Source organism: Herpailurus yagouaroundi, unplaced genomic scaffold (genome assembly GCF_014898765.1).
Source record: "Herpailurus yagouaroundi ecotype Mexico unplaced genomic scaffold, PumYag 205, whole genome shotgun sequence".
In the NCBI taxonomy this organism is placed as follows: Eukaryota; Metazoa; Chordata; class Mammalia; order Carnivora; family Felidae; genus Herpailurus; species Herpailurus yagouaroundi.
Window position 1 is genome coordinate 11,252,952 of NW_024412436.1, and position 25,746 is coordinate 11,278,697.

Below are 25,746 nucleotides of genomic sequence, written 5' to 3' on the forward strand. Positions count from 1 at the left end.
CCCCTGCCTACCTTTCCAGCATCATCTCTTGCCATGCCTCTTTTTTTTTTAATTTTTAAAAATGTTTTATTATTTATTTCTGAGAGAGAGAGAGAGAGAGAGAGAGAGAGAGAGAGAGAGTATGTGCACGCGCACGCGCATGCGCGCGCGCAGGTGGGGGAGGGGCAGAGAGAGAGGGAGACACAGAATCTGAAGCAGGCTCCAGGCTCCGAGCTGTCAGCGCAGAGCCCAATGCCGGGCTCGAACCCATGAACCGTGAGATCATGACCTGAACCGAAGTCGGACGCTCAACCGACTGAGCCACCCAGGCGCCCCTCTTACCACTCCTCTTAAGTTACATTCAGGTCCCTTAAAAAAGGCAGCGCCCCTCAAACTTCACTGTGCATATGAATCACAGGGGATCTTGTGAAAATGCAGGTTGTGGTTGAATCCGTCTGGGATGGGGCCCTGCTTGTGAATTGGTAACGAGCTTCCCAGTGATTGAGCACACTTTCAGTTGGAGGGCACTCAGACACCAGCCATCGTCCCTCTCCCCTCTGCACATCCTCCCCTCTGGCTCTTCATCTGGCAAAGTCCCTATCCTCCAGATGTCACTTCTTCCAGGAAGCCCTCTTAGATGGCTCTCCTTGGTCATCTGTGACTGCCCAGTTAGTTCTCCCACTAAGGGTGGGTACCACGTCTGACTACGATTGGCCGTTGGTAGTTTAAAAAAATTTTTTTTTACACTTATTTATTTTTGAGACAGAGAGAGACAGAGCATGAACAGGGGAGGGGCAGAGAGAGAGGGAGACACAGAATCGGAAGCAGGCCAGAGCCCGACGCGGGGCTCGAACCTGCGGACCGCGAGATCGTGACCTGAGCTGAAGTCGGATGTTCAACCGACTGAGCCACCCAGGCGCCCCTACTGTTAGTAGTTTCAATAGAGGCATCAGATACCACTTGGATGTGGAATCTAATCAGAATCCAAACCACTTAGTCATTCAAAGCCTAATCCAGCGGTCCTCAAACTGTAGTCTTTCTCAGTCACCTGGAGGACTTGTGAACACAGGGTGCCGGGCTCCCCCTCTAGAATTTCCGATTCAGTAGGCCTGGGATAGATCCCCAAAACATGCATTTCTAGCAAGTTCCCACGTGACGCCGATGCTGCTGGTCCAGGGACCACACTTCACGTTGAGAACCACTCTTCTGAAGCATCACAGCACCTGTGACAGAAATCAGTGTCACTTCGCTTGCTGTTGTCTCTCCAAGAATTACCTGGGTGCTCAAATATGCTGTGGCCTCCGTTCCCTTTTGTAATAACTCTGCCCGTGAAGCCCCCACTTGGGTGAAGGACCCGGTTAACTGAGGGCTAAGAAGAGATCAACAGCCTCTTCATTTTAACTCTTCGTGTCGAAAAATCTCAAAAAACCCTTTACCTTTTTTTTCTGCCATAATCATTCAAACGGTGACCTCAAACACCCCAGAGTCTCTCTTTGAAGTTCGGGGATTTTGAAGGTCCCAGGTGCCAAGATCAGCTCTCAGAGTTCAGAATTACAAGTGCAGTCAGAGTCGGGATAGGAAAGTGTCAGAATGTGTACCGACCCCAAGGCACATACCGCAAACCATTTCTTTGAATAAACGAGATGTTTCCTTTTCTCCCCCCCCAAAAAAGGGGTGCTAGTCAAATTCTGATACTATCGTTCTCATTAAGGTTTACTCTGATTTCCAAGGGATCTCATAGGATTAGGACACGTGGCCCATGATGCTTTCTTAGTTAATAAGTACCATGAGCATGAATTTAGGGATTAAAGATAAATTAAACAGTAGAGATGAGACAGTCAAGTATGTTGGGTGTTTTCATGCATCTTTTTTTTTTTTAATTTTTTTAGTGTTTATTTTCTTATTTTTGAGAGACCGAGTGTGAGGGGGTGAGGGGCAGAGAGAGAGAGAAGGAGACACAGAATCCGAGGCAGGCTTTCCAGGCTCTGAGCTGTCATCACAGAGCCCGACGCGGGGCTCAAACCCACAAACGGTGAGATCATGACCTGAGCCGAAGTTGGACGCTTAACTGACTGAGCCACCCAGGGGCCCCCAAACGTTCTAATCTTAGAGATCAGGATGCAAAGATCCTGAGATCACGTCCCTCGTGTGTTCTTGGGTGGGTGGGTAGCTGAGGCCGGGGCGGGGCGGGGCGGGGGGGGGGGGGGAGTTTACTATCCTCTGCAGAGATCAGGCTGGGCCCCTGCTCCCTGCCGTTCACTCGGATACAACCATTTGCTATTCACACCTGCTATTACTTAAATTGTGACCCTACGTTCCGTGCCATATGTGGGCTCGTTATGGACTTCCCGAAATGGATTGGTTGGGAATTGCAGGTGAGTACAGGCCGTTGTTCCGGAAGGACCCTCGGCCTTCGAGAGGCACGCGGCTTTTCCGCAGAACAGAGAGCCAGGTGTGGGCGGCACGCCGGCCCTCCTGCGGCTGGGGCCTCAGCTCTCGGCTTGTGTCTTCCAGCTGCAGAACCAGAGTGAGCTGCGGGCACCCACGGCAGAGAAGGCCGCCTTCTTCCTGGACGCCGCCATCGCCTCCCGCCGCGGCAGCCAGCAGGACTGTGACGAAGAAGGCCACCGCAACTCGCACATGCTCTTCACGCTGCACATCTACCAGTACCGCATGGAGAAGAGTGGGAAAGGAGGAAGTAAGTGGCCCCATCTCCACCCAGCAGGAGACCCGCCGTCGAGGGCCACCGTGACCCTTTTTGTTCCTAAAGTGGGCGACGCGCCCAACGTGGGGCTCGGACGCACGCCCCTGAGACTGAGAGCCGCGTGCTCTGCCAACTGAGCCAGCCAGGCGCCCCCTGACCCTTTTTTCTTAAGCGGGGTACGATTCCACCGGTATGGGGTTTGCTCACCTGGAGCTGCAGACAAACGTCGAGTCTGGACTGCGGTTCACTTTTGAGCTGTCGGGGGGCGAAGGTCGTTTACAAATGTAACTACTGCCAGGGGACGGTGAGCGAGAACTTGAAGCGGAAAAACAACCGTTTAGTACTATCTTTTTGTTCGCAACCTGTACAGGTGCTTTTCATGAAAGCCCGATATTTATGCGCCAGGCACCCTGATGATAGGTTATTAATCATTAGCTTGAGTCCCCTCTGTGGAGCTGGAAGAAACAAAGGCGTGCTTTTAAAATAATCTAGAAACCAGACTTTTTTTAGAACGAACCAGATTCTGGCTGCTTCCGTCCCTTGGGTGATGCCGGTCAGTGACGTTCTTCTAAGCCTGGGGCCCAGGCCCTGCCCTGTGGGGAGCGTCACTGCCAGGAGCCCAGTCCCCTCTGAGCTACCTATTCGAAGCCAGCACTGACCTCGGTGCCGCGTTCTCCCCTTTGCCTGCCAGGTCGTGCACGCTCCACACACTGGGGAGTATCTCAGATGGGCTCTTGGACCGTGGGCCCCGGGTCCGTGGACCTCACTGCACTTTGCAAGGCAATGTGAGCCGCTAGGCTGGCCGAGCAGCAGCTTCAAAGCCTCTCCATGGCCACGTCTGAGGGCTTTCGAAGCACGGGCAGCTGGTCCCCCTGTGCCCTCTGAATGATTGCCCCAAGGACCTGGGTCCCCAGAAAACAAACAAGAGCCCCGAGTAGGAGATGAACCCCATTGCGTGGAAACTGTGAAGCTAATCGACTAACACAGAGACCATCAACAAACCTGATTCTCGGTGGAGCCTGGAGTTAAGGCATCCAACTGGGATCCGTGGAAGGGCTTCCTGAGTCCTCCACAAGTCTTCTTGCCCAAGACATGGAAACCAGTAGCCTGGAGCTGTGTCTTGAGGACTTCTCTCCCCGCCCCCAGTGGAAGCTCTATCCTTCCCTAATCTCCACGCGTCTGCTGGCTCAGTCTTCTGCCATGGCTGTTCCTCCTTAATTGTTGTTAATTTTGTTAGCATTTATTTACTTATTTTGAGACAGATAGAGGATGTGTGTGTGCACACGTGAGGGGGGAAGGGGCAGAGAGGGAGAGAGAGAATCCCAGGCAGGCTCCCTGCTATCAGCACAGAGCCCGATGCGGGACTCAGTCCCATGAACTGGGAGATCATGACCTGAGCCGAAACCAAGAGTCGGACGCTCAACCAACTGAGCCGCCCGGGCGCCCCCAGCTGTGATTTTACTTCAGGTTTAAAGAAGTCTGATTTAAATTCGGTAAAACTTGCCCCTCTTGTGTGTTGTTAGAGGCGTTTTGGCAAATCAGTACGGTTGCGTAAGCACACGACCGTCAGAGACAGAAGAAAGCCACCAGCACAGAAAGCTCTCTCTTTGCCCTTTCTGGACAGTCCCTCCCCCCACCGCTCGCCCCTGACAACCGCTGATCCGTGTTTCTTCTTTTAGTGTTGCCTTTACCCAGAACAGCACATAAATGGAATCACGTGATCCCCATGTGGCTTTTTGTGTCTGGCATCTTTGATTTAGCAGAACGCATCTGAGATTCATCCGTGGTGCTGTATCACTCGTTTGCTTATATTTCTGGCTGCTCTCGCCTTTAGTTTCAGCTGAGCCTGGAGACTTGCCCCTGCGCCTCCTCCTGCCCCCTGGCCTGAGATCTCACCATCCACCCCGTCCTGGGGTTGTGGTTCCACGAGGCAACAAGGCTCTGACTGTCAGCCCCGGCTGCTCGCTGTGCTGGCTCCTGCCTGGGAGTCTGGAGACACTGGCCCCACGTGCTGGGCACTGGGTGCCCCTGGAGACAGACCAGCAGCAGCCCCAGTCTCTCCCGAAACCAGCCAGGGTCATAAGGGGATGGGGGTGGGGACTGATTCTCAGCGAAGGGCTCGTGACATGGCCAGCACTTCCGTTTAGAAAAATTTCTCAAAGAAGGAAACAAGGGATTAGGAGAGGGATGAGAAGATCCAGACCTTTAAAATTCATAACAGAAGTTTATCCCCCTAACAGTCTGGGGGGCTGGCTTTTAAATCCTGCCCTCACTGTTTTTCCTGGATTGTGTCGAAGCAGCACGAACGTGGGAGTCTGAGAAATGTTTTGTTTTTTAAGCTTTTTTTTTTAAAGCTTTATTTCTTTTAAGCTGTTTTATTCTTTTAAGTCAATAATAACGGAAATAATCAGAGCCCGCAGCGGATTCTTGCACCGTCGGCAGAGAGTGACTCACAAAAGATCCGAATTTTCAGCCAAGTTGCTTCCAAATGGCGCTGCGCGGAAGGTCTCGGGAGGTGGGGTGGTCTCCTCCTTCTGGGTTTCGAAACCACACTGAAAACAGCGGTTTCCAGTTTTTCACTTTTGTGTGTGTGTGTGTGTGTGTGTGTGTGTGTGTGTGTGTGTGTGCGCGCGCACGCGGGGTTCTGCCCTTAATTTGGAACCCGAAAGGGGGAAAGGATCTTGAAAATAAACCGTTAGTTAAGTTGCTTCAACTGTAAGAACTTAAAAGTGCAGCGTCACAGGAGCGTGGGCTGGGACGTTCCCTCGACCCACCGATGCTCCAGCGCTCAGCGCGTCCTGGGCACTTGCAGAATATTTAACATTCCCTTCACCTTCGTATTTATACATCGTGAAGGCACATTGCTCTTAAATAATACATCCAGGGTAGAGGAAAAGGCAAGTGCCATTAATGGCTCCCCGGACTTCCTGGGGGGGGGGGCTTTTTAATGTATCTGTAGGTGAGAAGGGGAGACGGTCCACGGACTGCCACCTACCTGCCACGACACCAGCTTCCTGGGAGCAGAGGAATCCGCGCCCGAATGCGCACAGCTTCCAGCCCGTGGCTCACTTGACTTGTGCGAATTTGTATCTGTTTAAAATATAATGAGAGATTTGAAGTGGTGTTTAAAAATGGAAGGTTTTGTTTACTTATCATAGATAAGTAATAATCCCTGTGGACCTGGCAGCCAGAACTCAATTAAAGGGAAGTTTATTAATTAGTTACCCTGCAGGGAAGCAAAGAGCAGAGCGTGAGGCTGTTAACTGGCCATCAGAGGCTCAGACGCCGGATTCACAGAGGTCTCTACGTCAGGAACTAGACACGCCATGCACATACATGCACCGGAATCTCACGTGTATGGATTTTATACGCACATGCATGTACACACGTATGCACGTGTAAGGAAGGGGACGAAAATGTTCTAGATGTGTCCAGTCACAATAGAAAATTCTACGCTGATGTATTCCTGTTTTGCACATAGCATTAGGTTAAGCTTAAATATTTCCCTGTTTCATTTCTATTAATTAATTTATTTTGAGAGAGAGCACGCAAGCAGGGGAGGGACAGAGAGAGAGGAGAAAGAGAATCCCAGGTAGCATCCGCACTGTCAGTGTAGGGCTCCAACTCACAAACTGTGACCTCGTGACCTGAGCTCAAACCAAGAGTCGGTGGCTTAACCCACTGAGCCACCCAGGTGCCCCAGATATTCCCGTTTGAAAGGGTTTTTGGAACGCTTATGGGGCTGATTCCCCATGTGTCCTGGAGCCTTCCCCTGCTTTGCCAAGCTGATGTGAGGGGCAGGGGGGAGGCTGAGAACCCCCGTGGGAATTCCTATGTTGGGAAGGAGACCCTAAGGCCCTGATGATCGAGAGCTGTCCCCGAAAAAGATGGGTCTATCAGGAGTCTGTTCACTATGTGTTTAAATCAAATGGAGCGTGTGCTGTATTTTCGAAAAATCAATGCATGTCTCTGTTACCTAGCTTAGCTATCTTTCTGGAAGAGAAGGACCATCCAGTTATCTTTCTCATAAGCAGATGGCGTGAGTTCAGAGAAGTCCGCTCATGCAGCACAGGCCGGAGATGGTCCGTTGAGAAAGTCAAAAAGGAGAAACCTGTCAAATGACACATTCTCGTCATGAACCTTTTTTTTTTTTTTTTTTGCATGTAACAATCTCCAAAAAAACACCTCCTATGAACCTTTTATTTCCACTTAAAACGTACACATGTGTATTTATTCATTGATGTTCTGATACAGGGCCACGGTTTTCTCTTTGAGATGAATTTTCAGCCAAAGTCCTGGCTTTCATAAAGCATGCCCATGTTAATGGTCTGGTTTTTACATTAAGTTTCTTCTAACTGATCCAAGAACTTAAAATACACTTGTGCGGCCTGCTGGTATTAGACCTTTTCTAGATTCTTAAGTTTTTCCCCACTCTGTAATTTCTCATTTCCACCTAATTCGACATCTCTTTAGAAAAAAACCTCATTTTTATCACATCTTCCCAAAGCATTGAGTTCAGTTTTTAAAGAAACATTAGTTCCATTTACACAGTCATATTTTATTGGTTTGCATAAGATAAGATTACATTTTTATCTACAGTAACAAGTGGCATAATTAGGTCCGGGAGGGAGCCCAGCTGACCTGTTAAGTATACAGCTCATTTTCAGGGAGCACAGACGGACAAGAAAACAGCCCGCACTGGCCACTCACATCCCATGTGCCAAGGGCATCAGGCGATGTGCCTCATAGGTGATGGCCTGGAGGCCAGGCAGCCCTTCCCAAACTTCACTGCACCTGAGAGTCCCCTGGGGAACTTTGCAGTGAATCCCAGTGTCTGGGGCACACCCCAGGCCAGTGAAGTTAGGAAGCCTCCCAAGTGGGAGCCCAGGCATCCGTATCTTTTTAGGTGACTCCTCAGTGATTTTCCAAGGCGATTCTGACGTGCAGCAAAGTTTAGGAGCCACTGAGTTAAAGACAAGTGAGTTCAGAGAGCATCTACATACTTTACAGTTAGCTCTGGCTTTTCCTCTTAGATTCAGCATTAATTTTCTAGGAGATGTTGGGCAATTTATTCAACATCTGTGAACCCCGTTTCCCTCATCTACAAACCCGAGCCAATTCTTGCATTACGGGATTGTCGTAGGAATTCAGTGGTAGTAGGAGAGTCGCTCGATGAACGTGAGTTAGGAGAGTGGCCCAGAAATGGGGTGAAATTAGCAATGCTTCCTGTGCGGAGACTAAGGCACGTGGGTATGTTGGTTTGACCAAGCTCTAGACTTAACCCATACACAGGAGAGTGTGAATGAAAGGTGACTCAAGGCAGACTGAGTTATGGTCCCTTCCCCCCTGCAGCTGTGACCGCAGAAATGTGACGAGTCGATGAGGAACCTGCTCCTTACCTGCTGGTAGCGTTCATTGATACAGAACTGCTTTCTCGCCAGCCATCTGTAGTCACGTACATGCTTGCCAATAGCAGATGGCCCGGGCCTGCTCACCTCGTACCCTTCCAGATTCAGCACCATGTGTGGAACCCACAATTCCGTGGCCCCTGGAATTTGAGTGGGTGTAGCGGACGTTGTCTGAATGTGACTTCCGTTTTGAGTCATGCAGGTGTAATTATAGGTATTTTATAAGGTTCTTCTTCAGCCCGGTCTAAACTGTGCCTTTTGTTCTCTGTGCTCTATTTTACTACATGCACATTATGCATTTTATTCCATTACATCAAATGGACTGTCTGAGAGTCCAAACTGGTCCGTCTTTGCCCTTTAATCTATGGCACACGTGGACCATCTGAGCTGCTCCAGTCTATATAATTAGGTTGCAAAACAGATGATAGTTTGCTTTAAAAATAACTGTTTTCCTCCTGCGCTGCCGTGACCCAATCTTGCATGAATACAGTACATAGTACATCTTCCCTTGCCAGAGTTTTTACTGGGGACAGTGGAAGGTAAGGAAAATGGAGTGTCCTTTGTGTGAACATTCTTGGCCACAGACCTGCCCAAGTCACTGACGTGGCTGAACTGAAATGCTGCACTTTGTGTAAACACTCATCACCTGCTTCTCTGAGTCCGAGATGTGGAAATTGAGGGTGAGGCACGGTAGAGGGCAGGTTGGGGTTAGGACCGTGGTTCCTTCAATGTTTTCAGCCTAAAGCATGATCAGCAGCTCGCCCTCCTGATCTGCACTCATGTAGGCTCTGCCTACAGATGTGTGGCCCCCCAGAGACGGGCCACATGCCCGTCACATGTCCACCAGGACCCACCCTGCAAGGTGGCCTAAGGCACCAGAGTCTGCTGCTGCCTGGGGAGCGAGGGGAGGAAAAGGAGATGATCCAGAAGCTGGGGTGATGTGCCGAGGGAGAGGGGGCCAGGGCAAAAAGGGAGCCCGCCACTTCTACTGTCTCGGGAGCTGGCTGAGGCCAGCATGATGCAGGATGAAGGGCCCAGGTCTTGAAGGTGTGAATCCTAGCTGCACCGCTGACCGTACGATCGCGGCACATTTCCTTTTTCAAAACATAACGAAACAGCTTTAATGAGATATGCTTCAAATACAGGAACAGGCACACACTTGGTCAGCTGTGTCATGTGTATAGACCCAGGAAACCAGCAGTACAGTCAAGACAATGAACATATCCCTCACCCTCAAGAGGTTCCTTGGGACCCTTTGCAATCACCCCGTCCAGTGTCTCTCCTTCTGCCTCCCCACGCTCAGGCAACCACAGAGCGACTTCAGCTCTTACCCTTTGCCCTGCATTTCCTAGAGTTTTATACCCATGAAATCCTATCTCACAGTCTGCACTCTCTTGAGCGGCGTCTTTCACGTAGCGTAATTGTTTTGAAACTCAGTCACTTTGTCACATGTATGAGTAGTGCCTTTATTCTTTTTCCTAAGTAGCAGTCCATTGTCCGCATAGTCCCCTGCTGATGGCCATGAGTGCTGGTTCACGTTTGGGGCTACTACAAATCAAAGTACTGGGGACACTCTTGTGCAGATCTTGGTATGGACACATGTGTCCTTTTCTTGTAGGGAAATCCCTAGAACGGAATGGCTGAACCATATGGTAGATGTACGTATCCTTTTTTTAAGGAGCTGCCGAAGTGTTTCCCGAAGTGATTGTACCATTTTATATCCCTACCAACTCCTCCAGGTCCTCACCCACCCTTAGGGTGGTCAGTCTTTTTAATTTTAGCCTATTTATATAATAGGCATACAGTAGTATCTCACCTTTCTTAGTCTGCATTTCGCTAATGACCAGCGGTGCTTGGCATCTTTTCATGGGCCCATTTGGCACTCGTACATGTTCTTTGATGAAATGTCTTGTGCCCACTTTGAAATCGTTTTTGTCTTATAATTAAGTTTTGAGAGTGTTTAATATGATCTGGATACAAGGCCTTTATCAGGTACACGTTTTTCAAATATTTTCTACCAGTCTGTGGCTTACTTTTTCATTCTCTTGACCATGTATTTGGAAGAGCAGAAATAGTCCGTTTTGGTGAATGAAGGTCCAGCTTCTCTGTGTGTTCTCTTATAAATCATGTTTTTGGTATCCTATCTAAGAAATCTTTGTCTAACCCAAGACCAGGAAGGTTTCATATTATGCTTTCTTCTAGAAGTTTTATAATTTTACATTTTGTGTTTAGGCCTTAGATTCATTTTTTTTAATAAAATTGTGCAATGTATGGATTAAAGGGTTTTTTTGCAAATATGTGTGTATGTGTGTGTATGTACATACTTATAGAAGGCAGTATCTTCATTTTGATAAAAATGTTTCTGAAAAACCTGCTAACATCATACCGGTAAAAGACATGCATATATAAATATAAATATAAATATGAATATGAATATAAATATAAATATAAATATAAATATAAATATAAATATAAATATAAATATAAATAAATATATATGTGTGTGTGTGTGTGTGTATATATATATATATATATATATATATATATATATATGTCTCCCTCAAACATTAAAACATTTTTTAAGAAATAGAGTGGACATTCTTATCTTGTTCCTGATCTTAGAAGACATTTGATCTTTTACCATTAAGTATGATGTTAGCAGTAGATTTGCTCAGAAACTCTTTATCAAACTAAAGATACTGCCTTCTATTTATAATTTGCTCAGAACTGTTATCAGGGATGGATGTTGAATTTTGTTAAACGTTTTTCCTGCATCTACTGAGCGGATCATGTAGGGTTTTGTTTTTTTTCTTAGTTTGTTAATATGGTGCAGTGTGTGTGTGTGTGTGTGTGTGTGTGTGTGTGTGTGTGTATAAATTTCCAGTACCATTTGTTATAAAAACTGCTTTTTCCCTACTAAATTACCTTTGTTAGAAATTATTTGTCCATATTTGTGTGGATCTGTTTTGGGACTCTACGTACTGGTCCATTGATCTGTTCATCTATCTTTATACCAATACCACAGTGTCTTGATTTATGGTGGCTTTATAATAAGTCTTGAAATCAGATACTGCACTATTAGCCTTCCAATTTTGTATTTATTCTTAAAAGTTGTTTTGGCTAGGGGCGTCTGGGTGGCTCAGTCGGTTAAGTGCCCAACTTTGGCTCAGGTCATGATCTCACCGCTTGTGAATTTGAGCCCCGCGTCAGGCTCTGTGCTGACAGCTCGGAGCCTGGAGCCTGCTTCCGATTCTGTGTCTCCCTCTCTCTCTTCCCCTCCCCTGTTCACACTCTGTCTCTTTTTCTCTCTCAGAAACAAATAGACATTAAAAAAAAGTTGTTTGGCTATTCTAGGTCCTTTGCCTCTCCATATACATTTTAGAGTCAGGTCCTAAATTGACTCTGTAGAATCACCTTGTACCAAAAACGCCTGTTGGGATTTTGATTGGGATCACACTGAATCTATAGATCCATTTCTAGGGAATAACTTCTTAACAATACTGAGTCTTCTGATTCATGAACACAGCTTATTAGGTCTTCATTCATTACTCTCAGCAATGTTCTGTGGTTTTCAGCGTACAGATCTTCCCTTTGTCCATTTTATGCATAAGTATTTCATACTTTTATCCCATCGTAAGTGGTGTTTTACAGCTTAGGCTCTAGTAGATTATCTAGAAACAAAGTTGATTTTTGTCTGTTGATCTTGTATCCTGCAACTTGGCTAAACTCTATCAGTTCTAGTTGCTTTTTTGTGGATCCCGTTAGACTTTCTACACAGATGATCATGTAATCTGCAAATAAAGACAATTTGACTTCTTGCTCTCCAATCTGGACCCTTTCTCTGTTTTCTTGATGTTACTCTGGCTACAACTCCCAGCACGACATTGAATAGAAGTGGTGAGAATGGAGGGGCACCTGGGGGGGCTCAGTTGGTTAAGCATTCGACTCAGGCTCTGGTCATGATCTCACGGTTAGTGAATCCGAGTCCTGGGTCAGGTTCTGTGCTGACAGCTCAGAGCCTGGAGCCTGCTTCGGATTCTGTGTCTCCCCTCTCTCTGCGCCTCCCCCCCCCCCACCTCATATAAATAAACATTAAAGAAAATCTTAAGAAATGGTGACAATAGACATTCTTGTCTTGTTCCTGGTCTTAGAAGGCATTTGATCTTTTACCATTAAGTATGATGTTAGCAGTAGATTTGTTCAGAAACTCTTTATCAAACTAAAGATACTGCCTTCTATTTATAATCTGCTAAGAATTGTTATCAGGAATGGATGTTGAATTTTGTTAAATATTTTTCCTGCATCTACTGAGTGAATCATATAGGTTTTTTTTTAGTTTGTTAATATGGTGAATTATATTGATAGGTTAATTTTTTTTTTGTTAACCAACCTGCATTTCTGGGATAAATCCCACTTACTCATGGTATAAAATCCTTTGTATATGTTTATAGATACAATTTCTTTTCTTTTTTTTTTCTTTTTTTTTTTAACGTTTATTTATTTTTGAGACAGAGAGAGACAGAGCATGAACAGGGGAGGGGCAGAGAGAGAGGGAGACACAGAATCTGAAACAGGCTCCAGGCTCTGAGCTGTCAGCACAGAGCCCGACGCGGGGCTCGAACTCACGGACCGTGAGATCATGACCTGAGCCGAAGTGGGATGCTTAACTGACCAAGCCACCCAGGCGCCCCTAGATACAATTTCTTAATGTGGTTCTCTAATTTGTTCAGAAATTTTGTGTCCATGTTCATGAGGGATATTGGTCGTTAGTTTTCTGTCCTTGTAATTTCTTTGTCTGTTTTGGTATCAGGATAATCCCCGCCTATAGAGTAAGTTGGGAATATCCTCTCCTGTTTAATTTTCAGGAAGACGTTGTGTGGAATTGGTATAGCCTTTTCCATTCTGCTACTTTATCATTTCTTAAGTGTTTGGTTGGATTCACCAGTGCAGCCATGTGGCCTGGAATTTTCCCTGTGAAGGGTTGTTAACCAGAGATCCTGTTTCTTTTTTTTTTTTTTTAATTTTTTTTTTCAACGTTTATTTATTTTTGGGACAGAGAGAGACAGAGCATGAACGGGGGAGGGGCAGAGAGAGAGAGGGAGACACAGAATCGGAAACAGGCTCCAGGTTCTGAGCCATCAGCCCAGAGCCCGACGCGGGGCTCGAACTCACAGACCGCGAGATCGTGACCTGGCTGAAGTCGGATGCTCAACCGACTGCGCCACCCAGGCGCCCCGAGATCCTGTTTCTTTAATGGACACAGATCTGTCATCTTTTACTTCTTGAATGAAAGCACTTTCGTTACTTTCTATCATTCGAGATATTTGCTTGTTCTTCAGTTGTCTAATTGACTGATGTGATGTTGCCTTATTATCCTTTTGATATCTGTAGAAACTGTAGCAAGGCCACATCTCCCATTCTCGACATTAGTAGTTTGTGCCTTCTCTCTGCCTTTCCTATCAGTCATTCTTAGAGATTTATCGAAGAACCAACTTTTGGCTTCATGGGTCTTCTCTATTGTTTTTCCTTTTCTATTCCATTGATTTCTGCTTTTATGTTCCTTAGTTCCTTTCTGTTATTTATTAGTTAATTTGCTCTTTTTTTTTTCTTATTTCTTAAGGTGGAAGCTGAGATCGTTGATTTGAGACCTCTGTTGTCTTCTAATCTAGGCATTTAATGCTATAAGTTCCCTCCTCTGTCCTTCTTCAGGGATTTCACAAACCTGGATATGTTGTGTTTCATTTTCATTCACTTAAAAACACTTTCTAGTTTCCATCTTGAGTTTTTCTTTGACCATAGGTTATTTGGAGCTTTATCGTGGAGGTTCAGAATATTTGGGAATTTTCCAGATAATCTTTCTGTATGGACTTCTAAGTTAATGCCATTGTGTCAGAGAACATACTTTGACGTGAATCTTTTAACATTTATTTAGACTTGGCTTCTGGACCAGAATATGATCTATCTCAGGAAACGTTTTCTGTGTATTTCAAAAGAATATCATTCTCCCATTGCTGGGCTGAGTGTTCTATAAATGTCAAGTACAACAAGCTGGTTGGCAGTGTTGTTCAAGTTTTCCTTGTCCTTACTGGTTTTCTGTCTACTTGTTGTAGCGATTATTGAGAGAGGGTTATTTGAAACCTACACCTGTAATTATGGGCTCGCTTATTCTTGTAGTTCTCTCAGATTTTGCTTCATGTATTTGAACTTCTCTTATTGAATGCATAAATATTTTTGATTGTTAGAACCTCTTGCTCAATCGTCCTTTTCATGAAATGTTCCTGTTTGCTTGTCTTCACATTTTTCGTCTTAAGTTTCTTTCATTTAACATCGATAGAACCACTTTAGCTCTCTTACGGCCACTGTTTGTGTGGTATAGCCTTTCCCACTTAACGCTTGTAATGGATTTTTTCTTTATATTTGAAGTGCGTTTCTCATAGGTGGCATATAGTTAGGGCTCGCTTGTTTATCCAGTCTGGCATTTTCTTCCTTTCAAATCGGAGTATTCAGACTGTTTACGTTTAATGTGACTATTGACGTGGTTTGATCCAGATTATCATTTTCCTATAGATTTTCTCTTCAACTTGTCTGTTCTTTTTTTTCCTTGACTTTTTTACCTGCCTTTTTTGGACTTACAGAGTATTTTTAATAATTTTACTTTGTAGGGGCGCCTGGGTGGCTCAGTCGGTTAAGCGTCCGACTTCAGCTCAGGTCACGATCTCACGGTCCATGAGTTCGAGCCCCGCGTCGGACTCTGGGCTGATGGCTCAGAGCCTGGACCCTGCTTCCAATTCTGTGTCTCCCTCTCTCTCTGCCCCTCCCCCGTTCATGCTCTGTCTCTCTCTGTCTCAAAAATAAATAAATGTTAAAAAAAATAATAATAATTTTACTTTGTATCCTCTGGCTTATTAGCTATGATTACTCACTATTTCCTGATTGCCCTAGGGTTTATAGTATACACCTTTAAGTGATTACAGTCTTCTTCCACGTGATCTTATAGCACTTCCTGTATGTAATAAGAACCCTACAGCACGGCCCTTGTGTATTTCTTCACCTCTAAACTCTGTGCTATTGCCAAACTTTTAAATTTTGCACATGTTCTCACCCACACATTACACTGTCATTATTTTTGCTTTAGCAGGTCAATTATCAGTCAAAGAGATTTAAATGGGGAAAAATGTATATTTATTGGTCAAGTTATCATTCCATTTCCACAGCTCTTCATTTTGTGGGTTTGCTTTTGGTGAAATTTTTTTTTTTTTTGAGAGAGAGAGAGAGAGAGAGAGAGAGCACGCATGAGCCAGGGAGGGACAGGAGAAGGGAGAGAGGATCTCAGGCAGGCTCCATGCTCACTGCATACCCTGATGCAGGGCTCAGTCCCACGACCATGAGATCATGACTTGAGCCAAAGTCAAGAGTCTGACCCCCACCGACTGAGCCACCCAGGCGCTGCCCCTCTTTCAGCTTTTTTAAGTCCGGAAAAGCCTTCATGTCCCTTTTATCTTGGGATGAGACTTTCGTTGGACGTATAATTTCAGGGTGACAGTTTCCAGCACTTTAGAAATGTTGCTGCACAGTCTTCTCACCTGTACGATTTCCAACAAGAAGTTTGCCATCGTCCTTGTCTTTGGTCCTTTATATATAATCTGCTTTCCTCCCCTGACTGTTTTTAAGGTTTTTCTCCTTATCACCAGTTTTAAGCAGTTTGATTATGATGCACCTCAGTATAGTTTTCTTCATGTGTCTTGTGATTGGGGCTCATGGAGCTTCTTGGATCTGTGGGTTTATAGTTTTCATCAAATTTGGGGAGGTTTTGGCCATTATTTCTTAAAATATTTTACCTGTGCCCCCTTTTGTGTCTTCTCCTTTGGAGACTCCAATGATATACCTATTAGAACACTTAAAATGGTCCTACAGCTCTTTTTTCTAAGATTTTGTTTTTATTTTTAAATTTTCTCTCTGTTTCATTTCGGAGAGTTTCAGTTACTTTATCTTCAAATCTATAAGTCCTTCTGTAATGTCTAATCTGCCATTTAATTCAGTGTATTTTTCAGCTCACACATTGTAGTTTTCAACTCCGCGCAGATGCAGTTTATGTCTTGTTTAATATATCCCACATCTCTACTCAACTTTTTAAACAGTTGAAACCCTGCCATAACTGTTTTGATGTCCTTCACTGTCAATTCTAATGTCTCTACCAGTCGGTTCTTCTTGGTTTCAATTATTCCTTCATTATGAGTCTCATTTTCTTGCTCCGTTGCATGCCTGCTTATTTTTGATAGATTCTGGACATTTTGCATTTTGTAAATGTCCTTAAGCATCGTTTTGGGATGTAGTTATTTGTAAACAGGTAGACCCTTTCTGGTCTTGCTTTTAAGATTTGGTACGTGGGACCTGGTTACTGCTTATCTGGGGCTAAGCGTTCTCCACTAGTGAAGTGAGACTCTCCTAGGTCCCCCACCTGGAGCCTGTGAATCTTGAGGCTTCCAGTCTGGCTGTTGGGAACAGGCACTGTTCCTGGCCTCATGTGAGTGCCATGTGCTATTACCTCCAATCTTTCCAGGTGGTTAGCTCTCCAGCCACGCGGTTCCCTCACATGCCTGTGCTGACCAGTACTCAGTTCGGTATTTGAGGGAGGACCCCTGCAGACCCCAACTTCCCTTCTCTCCAGTACTCTGTGCTTCTAGCAGTTGCCACATTGGTCTCCCTGGACTCTCGCTCCTTCTCCTTGATGGAGGTAGTCTACCACATTCCGCCCGAGTACCCTGTCCCTGGGGCACAGCCTGGAAACACTCTCAAGGCAGTAAGCTGGGACACAGGTAGTGCTCCCTTGTTTGTTTCCCTCCTCCCAGGGATCACTGGCCTTTACTGCCTGATGTCTGGTGTCTTACAAACAGTTGTGTTATACATTTTGTTTGTTTTTATGTAAGGCGATCAGTCTGGTCCCTGTTACTTCACCTATGCCAGAAGCAATGAGCAAGTTGCTTAACTTCTCTGAACTTCTGCTTCCTTACTTATATATATCCATATATAATATAATATAATATAATATAATATAATATAATATAATATATATTATCTTTATTTATAGCTTACTTATTTCTTTTCAGAGAGAGAGAGGGCAAGCGAGTATGAGCGGGGTAGGAGGAGAGAGAGAGGAAGAGAGAATTATAAGCTCCACACTGACATAGCACAGAGCCCAATGCGGGGCTCGAACTCAAGAACCTGTGAGATCATGACCTGAGACGACATTAAGAGTCAGACGCTTAACTGGCTGAGCCATCCAGGCGCCCCTTTCTCATCTACATTTTAAAAAGGACAAGAGTCTTCAGCGTATGGTTTTGGTGTGGGAACTGAATGAGACCGATGTTTGTACAGCACCCAGCACTTGGCAGATACTCAGGAAATACTGGGTCTTTCCCTGTCTCAATGCCTTGTTGTTACTTCTTCCTGATTTTACCCCGGGTTATCAGCCCGATTCCTGGCTGAGCTTTAGGTCAGGGTCTTCATGCTGATCAACCAAAGCACGTGATCACTCCTGGGCTATTTAGATGCGATTCGGTCAGTTTCAGAGCTCTGCTATCCAGAGGACATGTAAGTGAAACCTTATTGTCGTCTTACTGGACGTTTGCCTTCTCTGAAATCTCCAGTGCAACCTACCGGAATTATTCACTTGTCACAGGAGGAATGTCAGTAGGTTTTAGGTCAGCGATGTGTGGCGGGCAGAATTTAAGAGGACCACGCTATTTGCAACCTAGCTGGATTTTGTTGGGGTTTCCTGCTAAGTCGCGGACATCGACCTGTTGCTTCTTCTTTTCTTTTTCCCTCTGAGTTCCCAAAGAGCTCTGGCGCTTACCAGACGAGTGTTTGCCAGACAGAACCTAACCACTTTTCTCTTCTCTTGTCTCGTGTCAGTGTCTGGAGGCCGCAGCCGCCTGCACCTCATTGATCTCGGCAGCTGTGTGAAAGCTCTTAGCAAGAATCGGGAAGGAGGATCAGGGCTATGCCTCTCGCTGTCTGCGCTGGGCAATGTCATCCTGGCTCTTGTCAACGGCAGCAAACACATCCCTTACAAGTAAGTGACCTTCTGCTGGATGAATGGAATGGGGTCAGCATGGTGCCGGGGCTGGGTGTGGGACTCTTGGTCCAGTGACCTCTCGGGAGAGGCACACTACAGCCCGACCGTCTGGGTGGACCACATTGTCAGCTCAGTGCCCAAACCAGCCTTTGCTAACGAGCGCGTATCGCGTCATCTTCCAAATTCAGAAGCTGTGAAAATACTTAAATTACTCTAATCCTGACAATCAAGTCAGATAATCGGGAACTGTCTCAGTTGGGGTCTCTGATCACAATGGCCATGGCTAGATTGTGGCCACCATCACACAGATGCCTCATAGTGATGAAAGCAAAGGGCAGAAGATTGAACTACCCTTCCCTTCGGAGTAGGGCTATCATATCTAACCAATAACAATACAGGATTCCCAGGAAAATTTGAATTTGAGATAAAAAACAGATAATTTTTTAGTGTAAGTGTGCCCCCCCCCCCCCCAGTAATGCATGCAAAGCCTGTATTTTTATCTGGTAGCCCTACGTAGGAGAGCTCCTAAAGCTTGGGGAATTGCCACCCACCTCCCATGCAAATGTTGACTCCACTTCCAAGATCCTTTCCCTCTTCCCATGATGCTCCACAAGGAGGAAATTAGAGCCTCTCCTATGTCTGGAATAGCCAAAGACTGGCCATGTCCTCCGTGCCCATATATGATCCAACCCTGGAGCTACTTGTCACCACTGTCACCCAATTCAGCTTTGCCCTTGGACAACATGGCGATGGTGGTGGGTGCTCTCTGCCTGTTCGGGCCCCCGCCAGGGTCCAGCTGCTTCTCTCACTGCCATCTGAACCTTCACTCACCATAAACTGATGGTTCTAGATGAATTCTTAACCTGCGTCACAAGGATACGAGCCTCAGAATGGTATGCGTGTGAAAGTTTTTTTGTAAAATTGAGAACGCTGTGGCCAATAATTAACGACAATCATCTGGTTGAGCTTAAGCAAATGTATGTGAATCATTTTTTTTTTTTAATCTGTAAAATCATGCGTAATGTAAGTCACTGTTGTGTGGGAGGAAAAAGGTAAGTCAGGCCATTTGTTCGACAATGAGTGAGATTCGGGATGAGTTCTCGTGTCTTCCTTCTTCTCTGCCCTAAAGTGATGTCGGCACCATGATTTAATTCTGCACCTGGGGGACCATTCGTAGACTGACTTTAGGAGTTTAAGTAGCAGGTATAATCCAAGGTGGGATAAACCCAGAAATGGTTTTCGCAGCCCTTGTGAGGACCATTTTCCCGGAGAAAAAATTTCAAGTTGAAGGTTTATAAAGTTTCATTTGGTGTCACTTCTGCAGTTGAATAAACTTGACTTGTAATGACGAGAAAAGAAAGAGTGGGGACACCTGGGTGGCTCAGTCGGTTAAGCATCCGGCTTTGGCTCAGGTCATGATCTTGCGGTCTGTGGGTTCGAGCCCCACGTCCCGCTCTGTGCTGACGGCTCGGAACCTGGAGCCTGCTTTGGATTCTGCGTCTCCTTCTCGCTCTGCCCCTCCCCTAGTTGCACTCTGTCTCTAACAGTAAAAAAACATTTAAAAGAATTTTTTAAAAAAGAAAGGCAGGAAGGAAGGGCTGGACGGAGGGAGAGAAAAGGGTAAAAAGAAAGGTCTGGACTGGTACTATCAGTGTTGCAGACCTGAGAAAGAAAGGGTGGGTACTGGCCTCAGTTGCCTTCCCTGTCCGCACAAAGGGAAACAGGTCTGTTAAGGTGACAATAGATCATGATGTAAGTAAAATCCAAAACACCATCTTATGCGGTCACTGATTACGTATTTTACTTCTGTATCTCTCACGTCGTTTCTGTCGAGTCACATGCTTTTAGGATTTCAGTAAATATTTGTTGAATCAGTGAGTGTAAGCAGGGAAATCACTTCTACTTCCGATAAAGTAACTTCCCGTTGGTTAAAGTTAATTCTGTTGTAAACATGTAGGGAAACATCAAGGATTGTGTTTATTAATCGCTCAAGGGCACTTGTCCAATTAAACGGAAGGTAACACGGGGCAGTCTTCATGACCAGCCGCCTGCCCCCTTGGGAGGGCTGACAGAGTATGAAACCTCCACCCCCTTCCCTGCAGACATGTGTCTGCTTCAGTTCCCTATTTCTTCCTTCCATGCTAGCTGCGTGGGAGTGATGATTATGTTGTTTGGGCGTCTGAAGTAAGCACAGACTCAACATAAGTTCGGTGTCTGCTCGAGACCTAGAGTGGTCCCACCGTGGGGACCCTCCTGGAGATGGGGTGCTGGGAAACGTGGTGGCCGAGCCGTCAGGCCAGCTCCATCCTTCCCAAAACCCTCATCTGCCCGTGACTTGTCCCACCCAGTCCTACCATCCCCCTACTCCTTCAGGCCCATCTTAGAGTAAGAGCCTAAAAAGACCCTTGCTGTAATAGTGTCTCTGTCTCAGCCACAGCACACGTTCAGTATATGGCATCTGCAAATCACATTGGCAAGGTGATTCATCAACCAGAAACTATCCTTTTTCAAGGTACGGGAAAAGAAGGCAAAGATTTACTCAGATCTCCCAGCCAGTTGGGGGAGGGGGGGCGACTGCGTCACTTTTTAGGGCTCAGGGACCTTGGTTCTGAGCCCAAGCCGCCCATCCGTCCTCTCCCCCAGCCTCATCAGGCTCTGTAATATATTAGCTGCCTTTGCTCCGCACAGCATGGGGTGCTCAGCACAGCGGGAGGGCCCAGATTTCCTTTATCAATTCAGTCAAGGCTCTAAAGCCACATTCTGCAGCATTTTGTTAGCATACTAAACACCTTTCTGCAGTCAGCCTCATCTTTGCGAGAGAGGGAGGGAGGGGAGGTTGTCTGCCCTTCTGGTTTTCTCTCTTTCTTGCTCACAGCAAAAAGCAGAAACCCAAACTCCGCATTCGGCACCCGTCTGCAACACACGCACAGCAACCCGGTACCTCGTCGTTTGTCACCCTAGACAAGTCTACGCTTGGAACCTGCATTACTTGCGTTTGCTTCTGGGAAATTAACCGGAATGTGCACAGTGGGGATATAGCCTGTCCTCGTGTGTTGTCATCCCTGTATCAGATGATTTGTCACGTGAGCGAGCTGGAATGTGAATTTGGATGCATTACCCATCCCAGGCGCTCCCGTGGGCACCTTAGGTGTGCCCCGGATGGTTTTGACTTTGCAAATGATACTGCCTTTGTAGATGTCAGAACGGCGTGCAGCGGGTTCCCAGCCTCAGCCGTTAACACGGCACAGGCCTGCTGGCCACCCCAAGTGCTATAAATCAACCCTAAGTGGTGACGCCATTCAGAAAAGCATGCAGGGAAGGCAGGGAGAGGCCAGCAGCTCCAGACCCCTATTCAGTTCTGCACAGATTACTCCCTAACTTTGGGGGACTCTCGTCTCAGGAAATCTGTTGCAGTCTGAGCATCTTGACGATGCGTTTGCAAGTTTTCTCCCCATGTTCGTTGCAGCTGTCTTGGGCACCAAGGTCATAGGGGTCTTCCCATTTGGTAGATGAGAAAACATAGGCAGAGGCGTTGAAACGAATTCCCCTGCCAAAGCCAACATTGCAGACACACGCCTCTAGATTTGGCCCCCAGAAGGGCGACCACACAGATCTGTGGATCTGTCAGTGTGAACTTGGCTTTGGCTAAAGCGTTATTATGTCCCAGCTGATCTGTAGGGCCAGTCTTTCCAGAGACTTGGAAATTCTTTTTTTTTTTTTTAATTCTTTTTAATTGTTTGTTTATTTTTGAGAATGAGAGAGACAGAGCGTGAGCAGGGGAGGGACAGAGAGCGAGAGGGAGACACAGAATCCGAAGCAGCTCTAGGCTCCGAGCTGTCAGCACAGAGCCCGATGCGGGGCTCGAACTCGTGAACCGTGAGATCACAGCCTGAACCGAATTCAGATGCTTAACCTACTGAGCCACCCAGGCGCTCCGAGACTTGGGAATTCTGATCACCACCCAGTGTCTCAAAATAGAATTTTTGGTCCCTTTTAGATGTGGTCCTGTGAGGGGTACAAACCCTTAGGAAGCTTACCCGCCACACAGCTCTGCTTCAAGCCCTGAAGCGTCCACCTTCATCCTCAATTGTTACCCCGTTTGGAGAAGTAACTATGTAATAGGCCGAATGTCTATTTGTGTCTTAGCCAACAAGATGCTTGTACTGTGTTTCCAGACACGAGGTGTTTTATAATATCTTGGTTTCCATTCAATACAAGAGGTCACGGAACATCTTCTGTGACTCCCTCACGTTGCACGTGAGACTCTCTTCTGAGTCCGCTCGAGACCCGGCTCTGTGTTACGATCCCGGGAAAGAAGTGATGCCCGATGCCTTTCTTCAACGGGTTTGGCCTGTGGTTCAGGCCAAGACTTCCTCCTGGTTTCTCCGCATCGCTCACCGACGCGTCTAGGGCTCAGGCATCACCAAGCCTCCCCCTTCTCTGTGGTAAAGCTGCTGGGAGAGACGGGAGGAGCCTGAGGCAGGCGTTATCAGCTTCCGACCGCAAGGACCGCAGGGGCCTCCACTCCACACAAGCAGTAAGGAGCCCGCCATCAGGGTCTGGAATGGGAGCACTTTTCCTCAAAGGCCCCGGTGAGGTCAGGAACCAAGGTCATTACTCAGAACGTGCCATCGTTTGAGCAGTTCATTCAGGCCAATGAGCAGCCCTTGGAAGCTTACATTCAAGTCAGTGACTTGTGGAGAAATGACGTTTTGTACACAGAGGCAGCTTTTCCAAAATGCCCACACCTCTTTGCTGAAATGCATAAGGCCTTTCCAGGACATGCATCCCTGACGGAGATGCTTTGAGAGAGATTTCCTCCGAGTAGCCGTTTAGAGGGTCTCCACTTGCCCCAAACTGGAGACCCACTCGTGTCTGGGAGGGGGAAGGGGCCGTGGATTGAGATTAGTACAATACTATTTCCCCTGGTGACCCAGGAGACGAAAGTTTGTTCGAATAGATATTATTTACGCTTAATATACAACTAAATAGATATTTTCCAGGAAAAATGCAAAGGAATATAGCAATGCTCGACATTTGCTGAAGATCGCACTTAACGGAAACTCTGTAAGAATCTTTGTGCACGCGCATGTGTGAGGTGTAAGAGACACATGCATATTTAGCAACCTTTAGAAGTACATTAATGCTGTATTATCTCCTCCTGATTTACAGGGAGAACATCAATTTAGAACTATTTGCACAAACTCCGGGTACTGGTTTATAGCATTCCCTGTTTAGAAATAAAATAACCAAAGTCTCGGGTTGCCAGGCAACCGTGGCAATGATAATTCTTAGTATTGCCGCTTCAAAAATATTCATTTTTATACATTTTAACGACGGTTAGGATGCAGAGAAAGTGAGTTCAGAAAATCACTGGGACACAGAGGCGCGCCCCCCCCACCCCTGTCCCTTTATGAGATTTTCAGCCTTCTTTCTTTTGTTCTTCCTCCTAGCTCCATCTACGTCCCTGGCCAGTGGTGTCTTCATATTTAATTATGAACATTTCCAGAGATTGATACCCTCTTCTTAAGAGTTTCGGCAGCAGCCGCCAGTAAATGAGGTTAATGACCTCCAGGTTGTTCCAGAACCACACAAATCACTCAGGGAGAAATGAGACTGTCTGGGAATCGGGGTCGCAAGCCCCGGGTTCAGGCATGGGTCCCTTCTCCTCTGGTTAGGCACACAAATTCTGCGTGTCCTCCTTTTTGTCCTCCAGGGGGCCACTTTTGGCCCCCTCACGGAGCCTCAGGGATCTAGGCCCCCGACTCGGTCTTCATGTCTAAGCAGCAAGGCCGCAGTCTACTTTTTCTTTGTCAACCGTGGCTCGTCCCCGCAGGATAATAGGCCATGTGGTTGGAGGGCTGGGTAGAAATGAGGAGATGACTTCATTTCCCTCCTGGCTTTTCAAGAAGTTTCCTTCCTTTCTGAGATTACTAACAAAACTCTCTTCCCTCCAGATTCTGAACCAGCTGGCAAATACGTACAAGAGTATGATTGGGAGTTAGACCCTCTGTGCTGAATCTTAGCATAGGGCAGGGGCAGGGGGGGCTTCTGTCCCTCCATGAGCCAGACACCCAGACTCACGAATGGGCAGAATCAGGTCAGCAGGGCGGTCACTTACCTGGGCAGCCACGTGACTCGAGTGCAGGAGGGAACGTGTGACTTGCAGAGAGGGAGACGGACAGACAGACGGCGTTGGGGTTGTTCCTGCCCAGGGTCACATTTACCAGGCTCAACAGCCAGACCCCTTGCCTAGCTGTGGGAAGAAGCGAATAAGAGGAATGTGGGAACGTTTTCCTCGATCTTTCCAAGGGGACAGAGGTTCCTAATTTGTGGACTTGCTGGGTCATAGGGAGAAGAAGAGATAGTTTCCAATACCTATCTTCTGATTTTCCAGCAACATCTCAGGTAGCTAGCGCGGTGCACGGATGAGCTCTGAATGAGGCCCATTTCATGCCGTGAGCATAATGACAGTTCACAGTCATTGTCTTACTGTACATCAGGAACTGCTCCAAAGGCCTGATGGGCGTTTAATTCTGCCGACAGCCTTATGACATGGATGCTATTGCGGTCACACTGCTATTGCAGATGGGGTAGCCGAGACAAGAGGGGTGAGTTAACTTGTCCATGCTGACGCGGCCGGTAGGTGACAGACTGTTTCACTGCCCCCCAGTGAATCACCACTTCCTAACACAGTGTCCAGGGTGCTGTGCCGCTCCGTCGGTAACTGCTGGAATCACAGATGAGGTAAGACAGTGGATCTGTTGCAGAGCTCAGGCGTGTGTCGTGGGTTGGAAGTAAGGACGTAGTTCCAGGGGGTGGGACCAGCTGTTAAGTGCAGGGTCCGTCTCCAGGCCTCTGCTTGGCCGGGATGGCTAAGCCGGGGCTGGCTGACTTCAGGAGACCCGTGGCAGTGGGGAGAGGGGAATAGGGAGGGTAGGGAAGGGAAGCCAGGCCACTGAACCAAAATCAGAACTACCAGATAAGAATGTTGGAATGAATGAGACCCTCATCACTCAGAAGCCGTGTGCAGGAGCCGGGCCAGAAGAGAGCAGGGCTCAAGTTGACCTCCTCAAATGGCTGTCAGTGGAACCCGACGGTCTAAACCCTGTATCCTGATCTCTGCAGAATCTCACCAGGCCTTTTCCTTTCTTAATTTCTTCAGTCTTGCTCGTGTAAGAGCCTGTTGGTGGAGCCTTTTCACATGCCCATTAATGGGAAAAGCTGCGGATTCTGTGATGCTCTCTTAGGCTGCGGGACCCCCGGGACCCCCACGCAGCTCTCCCGCCTTGTTGGGTGGGCTCCAGCATGAGAAGAATGACCGTGTCCCATGCTGGGGGCGGCCTGCTGACAAGACAGAACTTCTGGCCCTCTCTAGTTTCTAGGAGGTGCACAGAGGCATCTCTGAGTCGGAAGATTCCTGTCAGAATAGGAGAGGTTATCACCCGGCCTGTGTCTTCAAGTTTTGCCGAGGACAAGAAAGGCAAGGAGAGAGTAGGCTGGAGGTGACAGTGACAGTAAGCTGTCACGGCACGAGATGATGAGCTTCCTGAAACACCAGGCTAATAATAACGGCTTTG

At 46.9% G+C, this 25,746-nt stretch overlaps 1 protein-coding gene across 1 annotated transcript in view; it reads left to right on the forward strand.

Annotated features, from left to right (window-relative positions):
• The window catches only part of KIF26B (kinesin family member 26B), a 481,358-nt gene that overhangs the window by 401,866 nt on the left and 53,746 nt on the right, over nt 1–25,746 (forward strand). Inside the window, exons 9-10 of the mRNA XM_040451654.1 lie at nt 2,494–2,677; nt 18,004–18,163. Coding sequence (XP_040307588.1) covers nt 2,494–2,677; nt 18,004–18,163 — 344 coding nt within the window. The remainder of the gene's footprint in view (nt 1–2,493; nt 2,678–18,003; nt 18,164–25,746) is intronic.